General features: G+C 42.6%; 1 protein-coding gene across 3 annotated transcripts in view; it reads left to right on the top strand.

Moving 5' to 3' along the window:
- Positions 1–24,233, top strand: part of CYB5R4 (cytochrome b5 reductase 4) — a 353,527-nt gene that overhangs the window by 241,829 nt on the left and 87,465 nt on the right. For all 3 annotated transcript variants that reach the window (XM_073626888.1, XM_073626886.1, XM_073626887.1), the window contains one exon: positions 23,475–23,597. In XM_073626888.1, the coding sequence (XP_073482989.1) occupies positions 23,475–23,597 (123 nt within the window). The remainder of the gene's footprint in view (positions 1–23,474; positions 23,598–24,233) is intronic.

The raw sequence follows: 24,233 nt of genomic DNA on the forward strand, positions 1-24,233 counted from the left end.
GGATCACATGACCAGACCAAAGCGGGCTGAAAATAGGTAAGTATATACATCTATTTTTTACACAGGTTAGGTAGTGTAGGTGCTAAGAGGGGGAGGGAACATTTTTAACATTAAGTAGGCTTTCCACTTTAACCCCTTCATGCCGTGTATATGCAGCCTCACTTTCCTTTTTTTTTTTTTTTTTGACGTGGGGGGGACGGAAAGCATTCAGACCCCCTTAAATTTTTCACTCTTTGTTATATTGCAATCATTTGCTAAAATCATATAAGTTCATTTTTTTCCTCATTAATGTACATACAGCACCCCATATTGACAGAAAAACACAGAATTGTTGACACTTTTTCAGATTTATTAAAAAAGAAAAACTGAAATATTACATGGTCCTAAGTATTCAGACCCTTTGCTTTGACACTCATATATTTAACTCAGGTGCTGTCCATTTCCTCTGATCATCCTTGAGATGGTTCTACACCTTCATTTGAGTCCAGCTGTGTTTGATTATACTGATTGGACTTGTTTAGGAAAGCCACACACCTGTCTATATATAAGACCTGACAGCTAACAGTGCATGAAAGAGCAAATGAGAATCATGAGGTCAAAGGAACTGCCTGAAGAGCTCAGAGACAGAATTGTGGCAAGGCACGCATCTGGCCAAGGTTACAAAAACATTTCTGCTGCACTTAAGGTTCCTAAGAGCACAGTGGGCTCCATAATCCTTAAATGGAAGACGTTTGGGACGACCAGAACCCTTCCTAGAGCTGGCCGTCCGGCCAAACTGAGCTATCGGGGGAGAAGAGCCTTGGTGAGGGAGGTAAAGAAGAACCCAAAGATCACTATGGCTGAGCACCAGAGATGCAATCGGAAAATGGGAGAAAGTTGTAGAAAGTCAACCATCACTGCAGCCCTCCACCAGTCGGGGCTTTATGTCAGAGTGGCCCGACGGAAGCCTCTCCTTAGTGCAAGACACATGAAAGCCTGCATGGAGTTTGCTAAAAAAACACCTGAAGGACTCCAAGATGGTGAGAAATAAGATTCTCTGGTCTGATGAGACCAAGATAGAACTTTTTGGCCTTAATTCTAAGCGGTATGTGTGGAGAAAACTAGGCACTGCTCATCACCTGTCCAATACAGTCCCAACAGTGAAGCATGGTGGTGGCAGCATCATGCTGTGGGTGTGTTTTTCAGCTGCAGGGACAGGACACAGGTTGCAATCGAGGGAAAGATGAATGCGGCCAAGCACGGGGATATCCTGGACGAAAGCCTTCTCCAGAGTGCTCAGGACCTCAGACTGGGCTGAAGGTTTACCTTCCAACAAGACAATGACCCTAAACACACAGCTAAAATAACGAAGGAGTGGCTTCACAACAACTCCGTGACTGTTCTTGAATGGCCCAGCCAGAGCCCTGACTTAAACCCAATTGAGCATCTCTGGAGAGACCTAAAAATGGCTGTCCACCAACGTTTACCATCCAACCTGACAGAACTGGAGAGGATCTGCAAGGAGGAATGGCAGAGGATGCCCAAATCCAGGTGTGAAAAACTTGTTACATCTTTCCCATAAAGACTCATGGCTGTATTAGATCAAAAGGGTGCTTCTACCAAATACTGAGCAAAGGGTCTGAATACTTAGGACCATGTGATATTTCAGTTTTTCTTTTTTAATAAATCTGCAAAAATGTCAACAATTCTGTGTTTTTCTGTCAATATGGGGTGCTTTGTGTACATTAATGAGGAAAAAAATGAACTTAAATGATTTTAACAAATGGCTGCAATATAACAAAGAGTGAAAAATTTAAGGGGGTCTGAATACTTTCCGTCCCCACTGTATATGTGTTTCTCCCTTCGTGCGGGAGCGTGCCGCATGGCACACTCCCAGCACAGAGACCAGAGTCTCACCAAGAGCCCCAGGCCCCGTACCAACCATCAGGACCCAAGTCTCCTTATTCCGGGTCACCTGATCGCTGTATAGCCTCTGATTTGCTACTACAGTGATCAGTGATACAGCTGTACACTCACTACTTTACATTGTAGCAAAGTGGCATTTCTTCAGTGTTGTCACATGAAAAGATATAATCAAATATTTACAAAAATGTGAGGGGTGTACTCACTTTTGTGAGATACTGTATATATCCACACTCACTGTGTTTCTGCTGACTTTGACTCTTTCTCCACATAATAAAATTCTGCATCATGCAGACAAATGTATTGGATCAAAATCATCAGCGCTCGATCAGATGTTGCCATGTGCTGGACCACTGGATATGCCAACCATCCCTGCACTGTAGCAGTATACTGAGAAAGAGGCAGCAAACTCTGCATCAGTCTTGTATAACTGCAAGCCAAAGAAAGTGCAGCAGCTGAAACAGTTAACAATATGTTTATGCACTCAAATATAAAGAAAGAAGCAGCTGAAGTGACATGAGTTATTGTTAAATGACTGCAGCAATTATGGAGATTTCTCTATACTTAGACTTTTTGTATCCACCTTCATTATTAATCAGCTAACCTTTCAGCCTGTGCAACTTGGCATCCAGCTTTATCACACTGACAGATGCCCAGCTTCAATACAGTCACAGAACTTCCTTGATTTGCCAGTTTTTAATTAAATTCCATGAATCTATCTCCAGTCAACCACACAGGAAACTGGCTGTCAGAACACATCTCTCTGGTGCATTTCCACCCACTAAGGCAGGGGTGTCAAACTCAATTACATCACGGGTCGTATCAGCATTATGGTTTCCCTCAAAGGGCTGATGGTATCTATAAACGTATCTGCTCTTCATCATATTAATTGATTGCCTCTACATTTGATTATACCTGGTTTTGGTAATACCTTAAGGCTTAAAATTATTGTAAAGGTTCGTTTTTATTTATTTTTTTTTTAAATAACAAACATGTCATACTTACCTGCTCTGTGCAAGGGTTTTGTACAGAGCGGTCCCGATCCTCCTTTTCTGGGGTCCCGCAGAGGCCCCCCAAGCTCCTCCTCTTCGGCGAGTGCCCCCAAGGAGACCTGATTTCCATGGGGGCACGCTCCCGAATCTTGCTGATGTGTCCATTGACACAGACTGCAGGCCTCGGCCCCGCCCCTGGCTCATGTTTCACTGTATTTGATTGACAGCAGTGGGAGCCAATGGCACCTGCTGCTATCTATCTATCCAATGAGGACCCAAAACAGCGGCTGGAACTGCTGGGCTCGTGCTCGTCGCTGGAATGATTGTGTTCAGGTAAGAAAAAGGGGGACTCTGGGGGGCAACTGCAGCACAGAAGGTTTTTCACCTTAATGCACAGAAGCATTAAGGTGAAAAACCATAAGACCTTCACAACTCCTTTAACCGCTTCAGCCCTGGAAGATTTTACCCCCTTCCGGACCAGAGCACTTTTTGCGATTCCGCACTGCTTCGCTTTAACTGACAATTGCGCTGTCGTGCGACATTGTACCCAAATTTATGTCCTTTTTTTCCCACAAATAGAACTTTCTTTTGGTGGTATTTTTTCACCTCTGCGGTTTTTATTTTTTGCGCTATAAACAAAAAAAAGCGACAATTTTGAAAAAAACACAATATTTTTTACTTTTTGCTGTAATAAATATCCCCCAAAGTATATAAAAAAATGTTTTTTCCTCAATTTAGGCCGATATGTATTCTTCTACATATTTTTGGTAAAAAAAAAACGCAATAAGCGTACATTGATTGGTTTGCGCAAAAGTTATAGCGTCTACAAAATAGGAGATAGTTTTATGGCATTTTTATTATCTTTTTTTTTTTTTTTTACTAGTAATGGCGGTGATCTGCGATTTTTATCGGGACTGCAACATTATGGCGGACACGTCAGACAGTTTTTATACATTCTTGGGACCATTGGCATTTTTACAGCGATCAGTGCTATAAAAATGCATTGATTACTGTAAAAATGTCACTGGCAGTGAAGGGGTTAACCACTAGGGGTGATCAAGGGGTTAATGTGTTCCCTATTGTGTGTTCTAACTGAAGAGGGGAGGGGACTGTGTAGGGGAGATGACCATATGGTAAAAATGCACACATACCCAAATATATATATGCGCACACACACACTATATTACCAAAAGTATTGGGACGCCTGCTTTCACACGCACATGAACTTAATGGCGTCTTAGTCCGTAGCGTTCAATATTATGTTGGCCCAGCCTTTGCAGCTATAACAGCTCGAACGCTTCTGGGAAGGCTGTCCACAAGGTTTAGGAGTGTGTCTATGGGAATGTTTGGCCATTCTTCCAGAAGCGCATTTATGAGGTCAGGCACTGATGAGGATGAGAAGGTCTTTTTTTGCAGTTCCCGCTCTAATTCATCCCAAAGGTGTTATATCAGGTTGAGGTCAGGACTCTGTGCAGGCCAGTCAAGTTCCTCTATTGCAAACTTGCTTATCCATGTCTTTATGAACATTGCTTTGTGCACTGGCATGCAGTCATGTTGGAACAAGAAGGGGCCATCCCCAAACTGTTCCCACAAAGTTGGGAGCATGAAATTGTCCAAAATTTCTTGGTATGCTTCCTTCACTAGAACTAAGGGGACAAGCCTAACTCCTAAAAAAACCCACATTGTAATCCCCCCTCCACCAAATGGTTTGGACCAGTAAACAAAGCATGGTCCATAAAAACATGAATGAGTGTGTTTGAGGTGGAGGAACTTGACTGGTCGGCACAGAGTCCTGACCTCAACACGATAGAACACCTTTGGGATGAATTCGAGAGGAGACTGCGAGCCAGGCCTTCTCGTTCAAATCAATGCCTGACCTCACAAATGCGCTTCTGGAAGAATGGTCAAACATTCCCATAGACACACTCCTAAACCTTGTGGGCAGCCTTCCCAAAAGAGTTGAAGCTGTTATAGCTGCAAAGGGTGGGCCAACTGCGTAATGAACCCTATGGACTAAGACTATGGACTAAGACTGGGATGCCATTAAAGTTCATGTGCGTGTAAAGGCAGGCGTCCCAATACTTTTTTGGTATCAAGTGTAGATCCTTTCGGCACAAAGCTCAGGTGTTAGACTAATATACATCAATTCATATTGAATATAGTGCCCCCTGAACCTTATTCATCCCCTTGATGTATTTTAATCGTGTGTTTTTCCCTTCTTTCCTCAAATCTGTACATATTAAGCTCCTGAAGCTTCTCCTGATATATAGAATCCCTCAGGCCTTTCAACATTTTTGTTGCCGTCTTTTGACCCGTACTGTTTTTATCAAAATCTTTTTGTAAGTGAGGTCTCCAGAACTAAACACAGTATTCTAAATGAGGTCTAACTAAACATCTATAAAGGGGAATAATTACCTCCTTCCTCCTGCTGGTGACCCCTCTAGTGTTAACTCAAGATCTATATAAGGGAATCTGGAATTCCTTCCCCTTGCTGGTGAGCACTCTAGTTGTATATCCTAGAATTCTATTTGCTTTTCCTACTACCTGGCTACACTATTTGTTCATTTTTCATTGATCTGAAGTAAGTACTCCAAAATCGTTTTTTTCCTCTGTACTGCTGACCAACACTGTACCCCCAATATTGTATTCTACCAAGGGATTCTTGTTCCCCAGGTGCATCGTTTTTCATTTAGAAACTTTGAACTGCAGTTTACACTGTTTTGATACATTTTCCAGCAATGCCAAATCATGTTCCATTTTACCGACACTTTCAGGGATATCAATCCTATTGCACCCCATTGTGCTTCAGCAGAAAGACATACCTTACTCACCAACCCTTTAGCTATATCACTTACAAATAGATAAAATAGAATAGGACTAGTACAGAGCCCTGTGGTACACCACTAGTGACTGGTCTCTTCTCTGCTCTGTACCACACTCTGGTATCTATCCTTAAGCCAACTGCAAATTCACTGAACCACCCAAGGGTAGCTTGTACAAGTTTTTTTATTAGATCATTATGTGGAACTGTATCAGGCACTTTGCTGAAATAAAGATAGACTATGTCTACAGCACCACCCTGGTCCTAATTAGTCAAAAAATTTGGCCGGATTAGTCTGACATTGGGGTTGATTTACTAAAGGCAACTCGACTTTGCACTTTGCAGTTGCTCCAGAGCTTAGTAAATGAGGTAAAGCTTAACTCTGTGAAGAATACCCAATCATGTGCAAGGAAAATCAAAAGAAACAGCATTTTTGCTTGCGCATGATTGTATGATGGAAGTCAGCAAAGCTTCTGCTCATTTACAACTAAGCTCTGGAGCAACTGCTCTTGCAGAGTGCAACTGCACTTTACAAAGTGCACAGTATATTTGCCTTTAGTAAATCAACCTCCACATCTGCCCTCGGTAAAGCAATGCTGCTTTGGGTCCAGCAAGATGTGTGTTTCTAAGTGATCAATGATCCTTCTTTTTAGGAGTGATTCCATTAACTTGACCACAACAAGTTTCGGAAGTTTCCCTTTAGTGGTTAGAACTATCATCCTACACATACTGTTTGCAGCTCAAATCTCCATAGCTAAAGAATGGAACTCTGCAAATATACCTACACTGGAGACAGTAATTACTAGAGTAAATATGCAGTGCCATCTCAAAAAATTGATAGCCTACAAAGAACATAAGGCACATATACAGTGGAGAAAATAATTGATAGCCTACAAAGAACATAAGGCACATATACAGTGGAGAAAATAATTATTTGATCCCCTGCAGATTGTGTAAGTTTGCCCACTTACAAAGAAATGAAAGGTCTATAATATTTTATCATAAGTGTATTTTTTTAAATTTTTTTGAGGAAACTTTTATTGAGTTTTACATATTATTTTACAATAACATCATGAGTATTATCTGATGCAAATGCCAAATAGCACAAAATAATAACATGGGAAATTACATAATGGGATGAAGGGGATAGGATGGGATGGGGGAAAGGAGGGGGAGGGTAAAGGGAGAAGGGCCATTAAACCTGAGGTTAAGCATTTCCATACCAGGAGCTAGGAGTTAGCCCAGATGAAACACAGATGTGCACGAAAAGAATACAAGGCATAATCTAGTATCATGGGATACTAGTGTAATACAGCAAACAACACTATAACCTAATTGTCTTTTCATTGGTGGCAAATAAGCTAGTACCTCTAGTTTTGTGGGAGATTGGGGGAGCACAATGCAGGAGTGATGGCTAGAGCACTGTCAGAGTCTGGGAGGACTTTAGCAATGTAAAGGTCCCACTTGTTATGGAAGCGCAGGGTTGCATCCAGCTTGTCTTTACAAAACAATCGCAACAGATCTTTTTTCACATCTGCAAACTTCGGAGGGGATATGGAAGTCCATTGTTTGAGTGTGGCTCTTCTCGCCACCATAAAGCAGGTCTCAAGCCAGGCTTTGTTGCGTGATACAATTGACCAGTTTGCATTCAAGTGGCCTGGGCATAAGCCATCTAAGAAGCCAAAAAGTAAGACGAGAAGGTCTTTGCAAGGTTGGTAGCCTGTGTTCGTGGCAGCAAAGTTCTCCACTTGGTCCCAGAAACAGGAAATCTGTTGGCAGGGCCACAGTCTGTGGAACAATGAGGGTTTGTTTCATTTACATCAAGGGCACTGCTGTTGCCCTGTTTTTTGAGAGGATGATAGAAAAGGGATGTAGGCATGATGCATAATTTTAAATTGCTGCTCTCGCCAGAATTCGTTGGTGATGAAAGCACAGGTGGTGTTATAGCCAGCAAGGATATGATCCTCAGTCTCTGGTGAGCTGAGTTCCTTAGCCCAGGAGGCAGTTGAGCAGAGGTGCAGTGGCTTGGTAAGACGAGAGTTCAGGTGTTTGTAGATATCTGAGAGCTTTAGGCGGTTGTGGTGCAAAAGATTGTCTAAAAGTGAGATATGAAATCTACGTTCCCTGGAAGGGCAAACATTGACTATAAAGTTAACTGCTTGCTGAGCGTACAAATGGTGGTGCGCAGGCTGGTGATATTAACTCATGAGTTGTGGGAAAGGCAAGGCTTTACAAGAGGAGGGGTCAGAAAAGTGGACAAAGTGTGTCAGACCTTGGGTAGCCCAGAAGGCATGAGCTGCATGTTGCTGCGCCTGTGGAAACCTAGGATGCCTGTGGATAGGAAGGTGGCGGGAGGAGAAAGAAGAAAGCACCAATTTTTTTCTAGCATCCCTCCAGGCCACCAACGTATCTCGTATAAGCAGATTGTGCTTCACATTCGGGGGGAGGCGTGCAGCAAGGCGGATAGGCCAAACGTTTCTACTATTTGGGATTCAAGCTTCAATCTAACCCCACTTTTAAAAGGCAAGCTAAATTATAAATGTAATCCTGTGGGTATAATTGAGAAAAAGGCGCCACTACTCAAAATACCGCCACTGCGCCTCTGGATAGATACAGAGTATGTGGAAGCTGCCACTTAAAAGGATAAAATATAAAAGCTGAATTTTAACTACTAGTCAATCTAGGATAATGACACAAAGTCAAAATAGCGTCGCTAAAGGAGTATTAAATCCCCTAAAGTGACATGTGACTCACAATTTACAAATGAGAATATAACTGACATGTGCTAAATTATAATAAATGCTAAAGCACTAAATTGACAAATAGCACTAAACACCCTGTGACAAGTGAAGTGATATGATGTAGCTAGTGAAGCTACAAAAAAAAAAAAAATTTTTTTTCCAAAATATAAAAAATAAAGTCCATAAGATATTGAAGAGGATCTATAGTCGATGTGAAGATTTCTTAATCCATTCACCACACCAATGTGTCAGTGATTCCACTCCCCTAAAGAAAAGCACTCACCGAATTCCAATGCCTACATTCTCATGTTAGGCTAAAGTGCATTTAAACCACATGGATAGGGTTTTAGAGCAAGCATCCGAACTCCAGCCGTGTGTCTCATATAATCTCCACATGTGAATAAAAAAGTGTACCAATAGTGTAATACCGTAAACAAAGCTTTAACCACTTGCCGACCGCCTAACGCAGATATACGTCGGCAGAATGGCACGGGCAGGCAGAATCACGTACCCGTTCCGTGATCTGCCTCCCGCGGGCGGGGGGTCCGATCGGACCCCCCCCCGGTGCCAGCGGCGGTCGGCATTTCACTGGGAGCGTTGGGAGGCGAGGGGGAGACCATCCGATCGTGGCCCCCCCCTCGCGATCGCTCCCAGCCAATCGGAATCCTCCCCTGCCTGTGTGTAGTTTCACACAGGCAGAGGATGTGATGTCATCTCTCCTCGGCTCGGCAGTTTCCGTTCCAGCGCCGAGGAGAGAAGACATGTAAGTGCACCAAACACAAACACACTCAGTAGAACATGCCAGGCACATAAAACACCCCCGACCCCCCCCCCCCCCCCCCGATCCCCCCCAATCACCCCCCCCCCCCCCCCCCCGTCACAAACTGACACCAAGCAGTATTTTTTTTTTTTTTTTTTTCTGATTACTGATTGGTGTCAGTTTGTGACAGTTACAGTGTTAGGGCAGTGAGTGGTAGCCCCCTTTAGGTCTAGGGTACCCCCCTAACCCCCCCTAATAAAGTTTTAACCCCTTGATCACCCCCTGTCACCAGTGTCACTAAGCGATCATTTTTCTGATCGCTGTATTAGTGTCGCTGGTGACGCTAGTTAGGGAGGTAAATATTTAGGTTTGCCGTCAGCGTTTTATAGCGTCAGGGACCCCCATATACTATCTAATAAATGTTTTAACCCCTTGATTGCCCCCTAGTTAACCCTTTCACCACTGATCACCGTATAACCGTTACGGGTGACGCTGGTTAGTTCGTTTATTTTTTATAGTGTCAGGGCACCCGCCGTTTATTACCGAATAAAGGTTTAGCCCCCTGATCGCCCGGCGGTGATATGCGTCGCCCCAGGCAGCGTCAGATTAGCGCCAGTACCGCTAACACCCACGCACGCAGCATACGCCTCCCTTAGTGGTATAGTATCTGTACGGATCAATATCTGATCCGATCAGATCTATACTAGCGTCCCCAGCAGTTTAGGGTTCCCAAAAACGCAGTGTTAGCAGGATCAGCCCAGATACCTGCTAGCACCTGCGTTTTGCCCCTCCGCCCAGCCCACCCAAGTGCAGTATCGATCGATCACTGTCACTTACAAAACACTAAACGCATAACTGCAGCGTTCGCAGAGTCAGGCCTGATCCCTGCGATCGCTAACAGTTTTTTTGGTAGCGTTTTGGTGAACTGGCAAGCACCAGCCCCAGGCAGCGTCAGGTTAGCGCCAGTACCGCTAACACCCACGCACGCACTGTACACCTCCCTTAGTGGTATAGTATCTGAACGCATCAATATCTGATCCGATCAGATCTATACTAGCGTCCCCAGCAGTTTAGGGTTCCCACAAACGCAGTGTTAGCGGGATCAGCCCAGATACCTGCTAGCACCTGCGTTTTGCCCCTCTGCCCAGCCCACCCAAGTGCAGTATCGATCGATCACTGTCACTTACAAAACACTAAACACATAACTGCAGCGTTCGCAGAGTCAGGCCTGATCCCTGCGATCGCTAACAGTTTTTTTTGTAGCGTTTTGGTGAACTGGCAAGCACCAGCGGCCTAGTACACCCCGGTCGTAGTCAAACCAGCACTGCAGTAACACTTGGTGACGTGGCGAGTCCCATAAATGCAGTTCAAGCTGGTGAGGTGGCAAGCACAAGTAGTGTCCCGCTGCCACCAAAAAGACAAACACAGGCCCGTCGTGCCCATAATGCCCTTCCTGCTGCATTCGCCAATCCTAATTGGGAACCCACCACTTCTGCAGCACCCGTACTTCCCCCATTCACATCCCCAACCAAATGCAGTTGGCTGCATGAGAGGCATTTTCTTTATGTCCTCCCGAGTACCCCTACCCAACGAACCCCCCCAAAAAAGATGTTGTGTCTGCAGCAAGCGCGAATATAGGCGTGACACCCGCTATTATTGTCCCTCCTGTCCTGACAATCCTGGTCTTTGCATTGGTGAATGTTTTGAACGCTACCATTCACTAGTTGAGTATTAGCGTAGGGTACAGCATTGCACAGACTAGGCACCATTTCACAGGGTCTCCCAAGATGCCATCGCATTTTGAGAGACCCGAACCTGGAACCGGTTACAGTTATAAAAGTTAGTTACAAAAAAAGTGTAAAAAAAAAAAAAACACAAACAAAAATATAAAATAAAAAAAAATAGTTGTCGTTTTATTGTTCTCTCTCTCTCTATTCTCTCTATTGTTCTGCTCTTTTTTACTGTATTCTATTCTTCAATGTTTTATTGTAATTATGTTTTATCATGTTTGCTTTTCAGGTATGCAATTTTTTATACTTTACCGTTTACTGTGCTTTATTGTTAACCATTTTTTTGTCTTCAGGTACGCCATTCACGACTTTGAGTGGTTATACCAGAATGATGCCTGCAGGTTTAGGTATCATCTTGGTATCATTCTTTTCAGCCAGCGGTCGGCTTTCATGTAAAAGCAATCCTAGCAGCTAATTAGCCTCTAGACTGCTTTTACAAGCAGTGGGAGGGAATGCCCCCCCCCCAACGTCTTCCGTGTTTTTCTCTGGCTCCCGTGTCTCAACAGGGAACCTGAAAATGCAGCCGGTGATTCAGCCAGCTGACCATAGAGCTGATCAGAGACCAGAGTGGCTCCAAACATCTCTATGGCCTAAGAAACCGGAAGCTACGAGCATTTTATGACTTAGATTTCACCGGATGTAAACAGTGCCATTGGGAAATTGGGAAAGCATTTTATCACACCGATCTTGGTGTGGTCAGATGCTTTGAGGGCAGAGGAGAAATCTAGGGTCTAATAGACCCCAATTTTTTCAAAAAAGAGTACCTGTCACTACCTATTGCTATGATAGGGGATATTTACATTCCCTGGGATAACAATAAAAATGATTTAAAAAAAAAAAAAATGAAAGGAACAGTTTAAAAATAAGATAAAAAAAATAATAATAATAAAGAAAAAAAAAAAAAAAGCACCCTTGTCCCCCCTGCTATCGCGCTAAGGCGAACGCAAGCGTCGGTCTGGCGTCAAATGTAAACAGCAATTGCACCATGCATGTGAGGTATCACCGCGAATGTCAGATCAAGGGCAGTAATTTTAGCAGTAGACCTCCTCTGTAAATCTAAAGTGGTAACCTGTAAAGGCTTTTAAAGGCTTTTAAAAATGTATTTAGTTTGTCGCCACTGCACATTTGTGCGCAATTTTAAAGCATGTCATGTTTGGTATCCATGTACTCGGCCTAAGATCATCTTTTTTATTTCATCAAACATTTGGGCAATATAGTGTGTTTTAGTGCATTAAAATTTAAAAAAGTGTGTTTTTTCCCCAAAAAATGCATTTGAAAAGTCGCTGCGCAAATACTGTGTGAAAAAAAAAATGAAACACCCACCATTTTAATCTGTAGGGCATTTGCTTTAAAAAAATATATAATGTTTGGGGGTTCAAAGTAATTTTCTTGCAAAAAAAAAATTATTTTTTTATGTAATCAAAAAGTGTCAGAAAGGGCTTTGTCTTCAAGTGGTTAGAAGAGTGGGTGATGTGTGACATAAGCTTCTAAATGTTGTGCATAAAATGCCAAGACAGTTCAAAAACCCCCAAATGACCCCATTTTGGAAAGTAGACACCCCAAGCTATTTGCTGAGAGGCATGTCGAGTCCATGGAATATTTTATATTGTGACACAAGTTGCGGGAAAGAGACAATTTTTTATTTTTTTTATTTTTTTTTGCGCAAAGTTGTCACTAAATGATATATTGCTCAAACATGCCATGGGAATATGTGAAATTACACCCCAAAATACATTCTGCTGCTTCACCTGAGTACGGGGATACCACATGTGTGAGACTTTTTGGGAGCCTAGCTGCGTACGGGACCCCGAAAACCAAGCACCGCCTTCAGGCTTTCTAAGGCTGTAAATTTTTGATTTCACTCTTCACTGCCTATCACAGTTTCGGAGGCCATGGAATGCCCAGGTGGCAAAACCCTCCCCCAAATGACCCCATTTTGGAAAGTAGACACCCCAAGCTATTTGATGAGAGGTATAGTGAGTATTTTGCAGACCTCACTTTTTGTCACAAAGTTTTGAAAATTGAAAAAAGAAAAAAAAAAATTTTTTTTCTCGTCTTTCTTTATTTTCAAAAACAAATGAGAGCTGCAAAATACTCACCATGCCTCTCAGCAAATAGCTTGGGGTGTCTACTTTCCAAAATGGGGTCATTTGGGGGGGGTTTGTGCCACCAGGGTATTCCATGGCCTCCGAAACTGTGATAGGCAGTGAAGAGAGAAATCAAAAATTTACACCCTTAGAAATCCTGAAGGCGGTGAGTGGTTTTCGGGGCCCCGTACGCGGCTAGGCTCCCAAAAAGTCCCACACATGTGGTATCCCCGTACTCAGGAGAAGTAGCTAAATGTATTTTGGGGTGCAATTCCACATATGCCCATGGCCTGTGTGAGCAATATATCATTTAGTGACAACTTTGTGCAAAAAAAAAAAAAAAATTTGTCACTTTCCCGCAACTTGTGTCAAAATATAAAACATTCCATGGACTCAACATGCCTCAAAGCAAATAGCTTGGGGTGTCTACTTTCCAAAATGGGGTAATTTGGGGGGGTTTTATGCCATCTGGGCATTTTATGGCCTTCAAAACTGTGATAGGTAGTGAGGAGTAAAATCAAAAATGTACGCCCTTAGAAATCCTGAAGGCAGTGATTGGTTTTCGGGGCCCCGTACGCGGCTAGGCTCCCAAAAAGTCCCACACATGTGGTATCCCCATACTCAGGAGAAGCAGTTAAATGTATTTTGGGGTGCAATTCCACATATGCCCATGACCTGTGTGAGCAATATATCATTTAGTGACAACTTTTTGTAATTTTTTTTTTTTTTGTCATTATTCAATCACTTGGGACAAAAAAAATGAATATTCAATGGGCTCAATATGCCTCTCAGCAATTTCCTTGGGGTGTCTACTTTCCAAAATGGGGTCATTTGTGGGGGTTTTGTACTGCCCTGCCATTTTAGCACCTCAAGAAATGACATAGGCAGTCATAAATTAAAGGCTGTGTAAATTCCAGAAAATGTACCCTAGTTTGTAGGCGCTATAACTTTTGCGCAAACCAATAAATATACACTTATTGACATTTTTTTTACCAAAGACATGTGGCCGAATACATTTTGGCCTAAATGTATGACTAAAATTGAGTTTATTGGATTTTTTTTAGAACAAAAAGTAGAAAATATCATTTTTTTTCAAAATTTTCGGTCTTTTTCCATGTATAGCGCAAAAAATAAAAACGGCAGAGGTGATCAAATACCATCAAAAGAAAGCTCTGTTTGTGGGAAGAAAAGGACGCAAATTTCGTTTGGGTACATCATTGCATGACCGCGCAATTAGCAGTTAAAGCGACGCAGTGCCGAATTGTAAAAAGTGCTCTGGTCAGGAAGGGGGTAAAACCTTCCGGGGCTGAAGTGGTTAATGAAAACACTAAACAGCTTTCAAGATTTAAACTCACATGGTACAAGTTAAAAGACAGCAAAAGTGACTAAGGTAAGCCTTTCAAAGCCTCCAGAGCAGCGGATAAAACTGCCACGGCAGACCCAAGGTGTGCAGGCATAAGGTTGAATCTCACCCCTCCCTTGGTCCTGGATCTAAACCTGCTCGTCAACTTGCTGGTGTCACTAGCTACATCATATCACTTCACTTGTCACAGGGTGTTTAGTGCTATTTGTCAATTTAGTGCTTTAGCATTTATTATATTTTAGCACATGTCAGTTATATTCTCATTTGTAAATTGTGAGCCACATGTCACTTTAGGAGATTTAATACTCCTTGCGCACAAACATTTAGCGCCACTATTTTGACTTTGTGTCATTATCCCAGATTGACCAGTAGTTAAAATTCAGCTTTTATAAGCTAAATTATACACCCTGGTATTTGGCAGATTTACCCCTCCCCCCCTTCGTGTTTAGGTAGGAATCATTTCTGGAGTGATATGAGGGGATGTGGACCATGCCATATAAAGACCGTAAGGGCTTTGTGGAGTTTTTGGAGTTGTTTGTGTCTTCATAACTTTGGTATGGTTTGGAGGGGATAAAGAAGTTTAGGGAAACTAACCATTTTGAAAAGGTGACACCGCCCAAAGAATGTGAGGGGATGTTCAGCCCAGGTTTCCAGTTTACCTGTTCTCCTATCAACTTCGAAATGACTGCGGTGTAGTAAAGGTGGTATAGGGAGGAAGAGAGTTTACCTATTTTGATCCCTAAGTAGGTAATATGTGACTTGGCTATAAGGAAAACCTATGTGGTCATCCATGGAGTTGAGAAGCATGATGAAGTGGTAGGATTTCACTCCTGGAGAAGTTTATCCTTAACCCTATACAGACCCGAAAGCGAGAAAAAATTTCTTGGATGTGGAGCATATTTGACTTAGGGTCAGAGGTAAAAATGAAGATATCATCAGTGAATAATGCTGTGTGCAGTTCATGATTGCCCACCGTGACCTCATGTAGACGGGCATGAAACAAGAGATATCGGGACAGGGGTTCTAAGACTAGGTTAAAAAGGAGGGGGACAGGGGGCACCCTTAACTAGTGCCTTTGTGTAACTGGATTTTGGTAGAGATGCGACCCGCAGCAATCACAAACGCTGATGGGGCCGAGTAGATAGTAGAGCTTAAATGAAGAAAGGGGCCAGAGAATCTGAAACTCTGAAGGACCAACTGCAACCATTGAAAGCTAACATTGTAAAATGCTTTCTCTGCATTAAGCGTGATAATAGCTACATCGCTGGAGGTGTTGGTCCTTGCGTGTTCCAAAACTGCGAGTACTTTGCAGATATTAGCTGTGACGGAGCACCCTTTTATGAAGCCCATCTGTGCTGGGTGAATCAGAGTTGGCAATATTAAAGCTAGCCTATTGGCAATAATTTTGGAAAGTATTTTGAAGTCGATGTTTAGTAGCGAGATCAGGTGGTATGATCCCGGTTCTCTGGGGTCTTTCCCTTTTTTTCTGGATTAACTTGATATGAGCCTGATAGCCCCAAGGGGAGGTATTGTCCTCCCTCTAGGATTGATTGATATACAGAAACTAGCAACAGGGAGACAGCACCAGAGGCCAATTTGTAGAGTTCTGACGTATACCTGTCGGGGCCCGGAGCCTTGCCATTGGCCAAAGTCGCAATGGCTGATAGAACCTCAACGAGGGTGACTGGAGCATTCAGTTGGTTTAAGAGTACCTGATCTACCTTTGGGAGAGTGACTTGCCCCAAAAAGTATTTTGCAACAGTGTCTTCTATGGGGTCATGGGGTCGTGGCCGTATAGATTAGCGTAGAAGCACTCAAGATGACGTTAATGTCCTTGGGGACTGAAGTGAGTTTCCCCTGGGTATCTTTCAAGGCTTGCATGTGGGTAGGGTTATAGGGTCGCTTGCACAGAGGTTCCAACAATTTTTCTTCCTTTTTTCAAAATTTGTGATATTGGAGATCTGACAATGATTTTTGAATCCTTTCCTGAGCATCAGCCCATAGGTCTAAGCGGGCTTTAGCCTCCCTCCAAACCCTTCTGTGGTCGGGGGAGTTATGTTGTGCTAGCTGTATTTGCGCCGAGCGAAGAGCTGCGCTCCCGTCACTGAATTGTTTGGTTATGTTCTTTTTGTAGCCTACGGATAACACAAGGATCCTACCACGTAACACTGCTTTTCCTGCCTCCCAGAAGAGATTAGGATTGTCTCTGTGGCCAGAATTGGTGGCTACGTAGTCCGACCAAGTGTTTTTTACAATTTTGGGAAGGTCCTGATTGTTGGCTAAGTATGTCGGGAAGCGCCACGTTCTGACTAAGTTCTGTGGGGTGAAGTCTGTTAGATCAAACAAGACTGGGGCATGGTCAGAGATTGCTGTCGTGGATGCGGGGATCAGTGGTGTGTTGTAAAAGTGTGGAATTCCAAAGTAAATAGTCAATTCTTGATGAAGTGTGGTGTGGGGGGGAGAAGAATGAATGGTCATTAACATCAGAGTGGGCTAACCTCCAAATATCAACCAGTTGTAGGCTGTCCACAAAGTGCGACAGCGGAGTGTCTACTGTGGAGGAAAGAGAACCCTGAGGGGTTCCGTCTCGGGACTTATCCTCCAAGGGATGCATTACTGAATTAATACCGCCCCTGATTAGGAGGGGTTGATGGAGGAAGGGGGCTAAATGGGAGGAAAGCTGCTGAAAATTGTTTAGAGGGGGAGTTTGGAGCATAAATATTAGTGTAAGTCAATTCCCATGATGAAAGCTTCAGTCTAGCTGTCACTATACGGTATTCCCCTTGATTGCTGCCGAGCCATGAACTTTCCCTACCCACAGTTTACTCATACAAGGGAAACAGGGGAAGTCTGCCTCAGCTAAGTGTGTTTCCTGCAATAGTGCTATGTCCGTTTTAAGGCGTTTTAGGTGTCGCAGTATCGCCATGGGGGGAACGAAGCCCCTTAATATTCCAAGAAATAATTCTAATGTTCGTTTAACATTGTAGGGAGGTGTTGGATGCAGAGTGGGATAGATACAATTTAGTTGAAAAGGACGGTGTCGCTGAGGTGCAAGCTAGTGTTCTAGCATATACGAAGTAATGTTTACCTCTTAAGAGATAGGGTTTAGAAAAACAACTATCCCAACAGGGGTAAAGGGAGTGTAACACAAAATAACATAAACATACCAAACAGAGTTTTGACTTCTCCTTCTTTCATATGTGTATCACCACTGAGGGTACAGCGTTACCGAAGAAGAGCGTGGTGTTTGCCTGCCTAAATGATGTAAACCTGATGCAATATTATTTAGCAAATTATTGTGAGCAGACAGTTGGGAGCAGGCTAGGCAAGTAGGCGATCCCACAAAATACTATATAACCAAACACAATGAGGAGAGGGGGCATAACTTGCGGCATGGGGTGTATGATATGGATTCGTTAATAATGGGTAGTCCATCTATAGCTCAGCGGTGCCTGTTCCGACTTGGCTCATCCGCGTAGCAGGGTCTCTTCGAGGGGTCCTTCCTCGGGCTGCGTTGATCCCTATGGCCAAGTTGGCAAGGTGAGATTGCGTGAGAACGTGGTTCTACTGGCAGATACGGGTAGTTCTGTAGGTAGTGGGTGCCTTCATCCGGATGTGAAAAAGATTTTGGCTCACCAGACGGATCTGTGAAGCGAAGTATTGCAGGATAGGCCAGTGTAAATTTCACCCCCTTCTGAAAGAGCCGCACTAATAGGTTGAAAAGCTTTTCTTCGCTGTGACACCACTTGAATGTGAGTGGGAGTAGTTCGCGAACATGAAGAGTTTATGCCCATCCACTTGGAGAGCTTTGGAGTTGCGGAAGGACCGCAGGAGGGCCACTCTGTCCGAGTAGTTGAAATATCAGACTATAACAGGCTGAGGGGAGCGTCTATCATTCAAGGGTGATCCCAGGCGATGAGCCCTTTCTACCAGGCATGGAGACGTGAGCCCTAGGGCAACCAGGATGCGCAAAGAACAAATTTTGTGTAGAACGCCAGAAGTGAAAGACTCTGGGAAGCCTATTATCCTCAAATTGTTTTGGTGGAAGCGATTTTCAAGGTCGTCCTAATTTTCAAGAATGTATTGCTGAGTTTTTGCATCTTGCTGAATTCTCGCCTGGGAAGTCGGTACCTCATCATCAATGTCAGATTATGGATGTTCAAGTTTTGACAGACTTTTAGCGTGATCCCCAAGTTCCTTTCTCAGTTGAGAAATGCCTGCTGCCATTGCTCTATCTACTGCAGCCATGATAGGGGAGAGCAGAGCAGCCACAGCCTAAGCATTCTTATTGTATTGTTCCTCAGGGAGTGAAAGACCTGTGGCTGCATGTGGAGGGGGTCTCGCCTCTGCACCGCTTGATTCCATGCTGTCACTGTCCGCCATATTAATTGCGAGCATAGCTGGGTCTGAGCGGGAGGCAGCCCGGATGGTGGAGTCACCGTGGACTAGATATTGGTCCATCTGCTGGTACTGGAGGTGGTAGAGGGAGAGTGGTGAGGCAAGGAAGCGCCTGCATGGCTGCAGGGAACGGCTTTGTATGCCGATCGTTCCAGAGCCGATAAGACTCACTCCTAACACACGAGGCGCCGGAACCAAAAGTGATGGGTGTATTTTTAATGCCAGAGACAGAATATGAACCAAAAATCCAGAAAAAACACATGATACAAATGTTATAAATTGAGTTGCAGTTCAGTGAGTAAAATAAGTATTTGATCCCCTACTAACTAATAATTCTTATCTCTTATAGACTGGCTACAGTATGTTCTCATGTGGTACACAGATTAGTCCTGTCAGTGTAAGAAGGTGCGCCTAACAACAAGTCATTATGTGTATAAAAGACACCTGTTCACAGAATCTTTCTTCTATTCAAACCCGCCATCATGGACAAGACTAAAGAGCTGTCAAAGGACACCAGGGACAAGATTGTAGACCTGCACAAGGCTGGAATGGGCTACAAGACTATCAGCAAGAAGCTTAGTGAGAAGGAGACAACCGTTGGAGCGATTATTCGCAAATGGAAGAAATACAAAATAACCATCAATAACCCTTAGTCTGGAGCGCCATGCAAGATTTCACCTTATGGGGTAAAGATGATCATGAGAAAAGTGAGGGATCAGCCCAGAACTACATGGGAGGAGCTTGTGAATGATCTCAAGGCAGTTGGGACCACAGTCACCAAACAAATCATTGCTAACACAATACACTGCCATTGATTGAAGTCCTGCAATGCCCGCAAGGTCCCCCTCCTCAAGAAGGCACATGTACAGGCTCATTTGAAGTTTGCCAATGAACATCTAAATAATTCAGAGAAGGCTTGGGAGAAAGTGCTGTAGTCATATGAGACCAAAATTGAGCTATTTGGCATTAACTCGACTTGCCGTGTTTGGAGGAAGAAAAATGCTGACTATATGACCCTAAGAACACCATCACTACAGTCAAGCATGGAGGTGGAAACATTATGCTTTGGTGCTGTTTTTCTGCTAAAGGTGCAGTCCGACTTTGCCGCATTGAGGGGCCAATAGATAGGGCCATGTATTGTAAAAACTTGGCTGAGAACCTTCTTCCAGCATAACAATGACCCAAAACATACCGCCAAGGCAACAAAGGAGTAGCACGAGAAGAAGCACATTAAGGTCATGGAGTGGCCTAGCCTGTCTCCAGACCTTAATCCTATAGAAAATCTATGGAGGGAGCTGATACTTCGAGTTGCCAAGTGACAGCCAAGAAATCTTAAGGATTTATAGAAGATCTGTAAAGAAGAGTAGACCCAAATCCCTCCTGAGATGTTTACAAACCTGGTAACCAGCTACAAGAAACTTCTTACTGCTGTGCCTGCCAACAAGGGTTTCGCCACCAAGTACTAAGTCATGTTTTGGGAAACAAATACTTATTTTACTCACTGAACAGCAACTCAATTTATAACATTTGTATCGTGTTTTTTCTGGATTTTTTGGTTGATATTCTGTCTTTATCATTTTAAAATAAAACTATGATAAAAATTACAGACTCTTCATTTCTTTGTAAGTGGGCCGACTTACAAAATATGCAGGAGATCAAGTAGGGGGATCAAATATTTATTTTCCCCACTGTATATCATAAAAAGTGGGACTCATGTAGAAACTATCCTAAGGCCTCGCCGCATGTATAGTTCAAGCCCTGTATTACTGTATTTCTGTCACATATTTCTAGATGGAGAGGGGATGCAATATATGCAATTTCATATATAGGGCAGGAGCCTGATCAGTTTGAACCCATTCAGGGTGACAGGCTCTCCTCCCTAATAGGGGGTCCTATATAACTACTCTATCGACAATTTAACCACTTGCCGACCACTGTACGTTGATATACGTCAGCACAATGGCAGCAGTGGGAAAATGGCCGTACTTGTACGTCCCCTATAAGAGCTGGGGATAGCCCTTTAAGAGCCCGGTATAGCAGGCGCGCACACCCTGGAGGCACCCGCCGTGTACAGCGTTGACCGTGGCCGCGGGACCGGCTGTCCTGGCGATTGTGTCACGGAGCCTCAGAACAGGGAAGTGGCTTGTGGTTCTGGCTTGTGTCATGACAGAGATCACCGCTCCCTGTCATGTGACTTGAAGCCCATCCCCCCCACAGTTAGAATCACTCCCTAGGACACACTTAACCCCTTCATCGCCCCCTAGTGGTTAACCCCTTCACTGCCAGTGTCATTTACAGAGTAATCAGTGCAATTTTTTAGCACTGATCGCTGTATAAATGACAGTGGTCCCAAAATAGTGTCAAAATTGTCAGATGTATCCACCATAATGTCACAGTCCCTATAAAAATCGCAGATCGCCGTCACTTATAAAAAAAAAAAAATTTAAATAAAAATGGCATAAAACTATGCCCTAGTTTGTAGACGCTACAACTTTTGCGCAAACCAATCAATATACGCTTATTGCGATTTTTTTTTTTTTTTTTTACCAAAAATATGTAGAAGAATACATATCAGCCTAAACTGAGGAAAAAAATCGTTTTATTATACATTTTTGGGGGATATTTATTATAGCAAAAAGTAAAAAAATTATGCGTTTTTTTCAAAATTGTCGCTTGTTTTTAGTGAAAAAATAAAAACCGCAGAAGTGATCAAATACCACCAAAAGAAAGCTCTATTTGTGGGAAAAAAAGGAAATCAACTTTGTTTGGGTGCAACGTCGCACAACCTCGCAATTGGCAAATCGCAAAAAGTGCTCTGGTCAGAAAGGGGGTAAAATCTTCTGGGGCTGAAGCGGTTAATGTGTTTTCTTTTCTTAATTTTCCTAGTATTAGACATGAACTTGAAATGCTTATAGTGTGCATTTGCCTAATTGTATGTAAACCAAGTCTTTGTTCTGTATGAGACTGTTTTTTTCCATTTCACAATAAAAATTGTTAAAAAAAAAAAAAACTTGACCGCAGCAGATGTTAAACTCACTGGCCTGTAATTGCCAGCTGCTACCTTGTTACCCGTGTATAGGTGCAATATTAGTTGTCCACCAGACATTGGGAACCTCTCCTGTTACAAGAGATTGACAGATCTTATTAATCAATGGTCCAACAACTTTACCTCGAAGTTCTCTAAGACGGTAGCATAGGGGTGAATACCTTTAGGACCCATTGCCTTTAACCGAGCCAGTTCCTATGCTACCTCTGTCTCCAGAAATCTGAAAATGAACCGTCATCACCAAAACTAATATGATGCTCCACCTTGTTATTGTTAGTACAATTTATTTCTGACAAGACTGAATAAAAGTAGTTGTTTAAATGGTTTGCTACACCCAGGTCTACCTCAAGATAAGTGTTGTGTTTAGTTTTCATTTCAGTGATCTCATTATATTGTTTCCTTTTATCACTGAAGTACCTAAAAAAAGGCGCTGTCTCCTTTCTTAATAGATTTTCTCCTCTTTCTGTGCTTTGGCAGCACTGATAATGTGTTAGGTCTATTCCTTGTGTTGAGTATCTCTTATTAAGCTGACGGGGAGTGTAGTTTTATCTCAAAGATGTCATGAGGTAAACATGGAAGCTGCCATAACTGATCCCTCTTTCCACAATGCAAGTTGCTTGGTTGTCTTGCTGGCTCTATAATATTAACTTTTTAGGTCACCCATTTATAGGGATAGCAGCAACAGTACTATATTGTCCATTGTAAATAGTTTATTTTCCTGTAGATTGATGAACACACACCTTTAGAAACTATTTAGTGGCGTTTTCCAGCATTGTGAATCTTTACAGTTCTTGCAACATTCATTGAAATGTGTTTGAAGCTTGATCTATATATGTACTTTTTAGTGTATATGAAAGGGCACCTTTATAGCTTTCTAGATGTCATTATTCTAGGGGTTCACTTATATTTTTGTCAGTTACTGTATTTGTTTAGTTGTGACAGGACAGTGCAGTGGTGTGTGTGTGTGTTTGTGTTTTATGTTTTATTTAAGGACTCTTGCCCACGGGCGACTGGATAAATGCTGGCTGCTTTCCCCTGCTGGGGTATCCTAGGTTCAGAGTACAGCCTCCCATTGAACATAAATTACTTTGCACTGCTGAACATGGGTATATGTTGGTGCTATAGTAAACACATGTATAAAGTACAGGCATATCCAAAAAATGTAAAACATTCTATTTTTTTTGGATATGCCCCTACGTTACATTTGTGTTTAAGATAGCACTGCATTATACCCAAGTGCACCAGCCCACATTCATGTCTATGGGAGGCTGTACCCTGCAACTGGGCTTCCCTGTCAGGCGGAAAAGGCACTGGCATTTACATTGAACAGGCTCCACTACCCATGTGCAAGTGTGCGACTATAACTGTTTTTTTTTCCATCAACCCCATGCAAGCATGCAGAACAGCCAAAGCCACAAAATGAATTGTTAAGTTCTACTTGACATAAAGATGAGCAGTCTTTATTTTCAAAGGAAAATGTACCATGCACTAGTTTTCCCTCTTCTGTATATGACTATAACTCACCCTTTATAGCAGTAACCATTTTTGATAATAGTAATGTGCTTTATATATAGTTCATGCTTCAGGGAAGACTGGAAAAGTAGAATTGGTTCTGCAGAAGAAGGATTGCACTGTCTGGAAGAGCTTGGGGAAGTCATTAGAGGGAAACAACTCCTTTGTTAAATGCTCTCAAAGAGGTCAGTATGGAGCAGAATTGACAATGCTATATGTGAAGGGATTAACCTCAGGTTGGTTTCTAAATGACTGCTGGGTTCTCTTCTCTATGAAGTATTTTGCTGCCAATTTTGAGCACATCGATTTTATAAAAAATCTTCCAGTTTCAGTGTCTGATCAATATTAATTTCAAATGTAACCTTTAAACTACGAAATGCTTGCACGTTGGTATTAATGGTGTATATAATAAAATGATCTACAGTAAGGAGAACCTTGACCCTTTTATAAAGTCAATAAATGCAGCTACATCTTTTTCTGTTGAAGGTTTGTTTGCATGGGGAATAAAGAATTTCCTCAAGTGTTAAATAATGTTATACGATATATAATATTATGTTATTATATAATGTGTTATATATTAATATGGCCAGAAACCAAATATAGATCATAGAATTCTTCAGTCAAATTAATATGGTTAAGGCTGTTTACTATTTTAAGCATATTTAAACCCAAAAACAAAAATTGTAAATGTTGCAGCTTATTAGTCCTCAGATAATTTGACTGCATTAGTTTGTTTTGTTTTTTTTGTTTTTTTTTTTATACCTGGTAAGCCTGTGAATACCACAATTCCTGCCCTTGGCAGACTCACTCCACTGTATCTC

This window comes from Aquarana catesbeiana, linkage group LG04 (assembly GCF_042186555.1).
Source record: "Aquarana catesbeiana isolate 2022-GZ linkage group LG04, ASM4218655v1, whole genome shotgun sequence".
Lineage (NCBI taxonomy): Eukaryota > Metazoa > Chordata > Amphibia > Anura > Ranidae > Aquarana > Aquarana catesbeiana.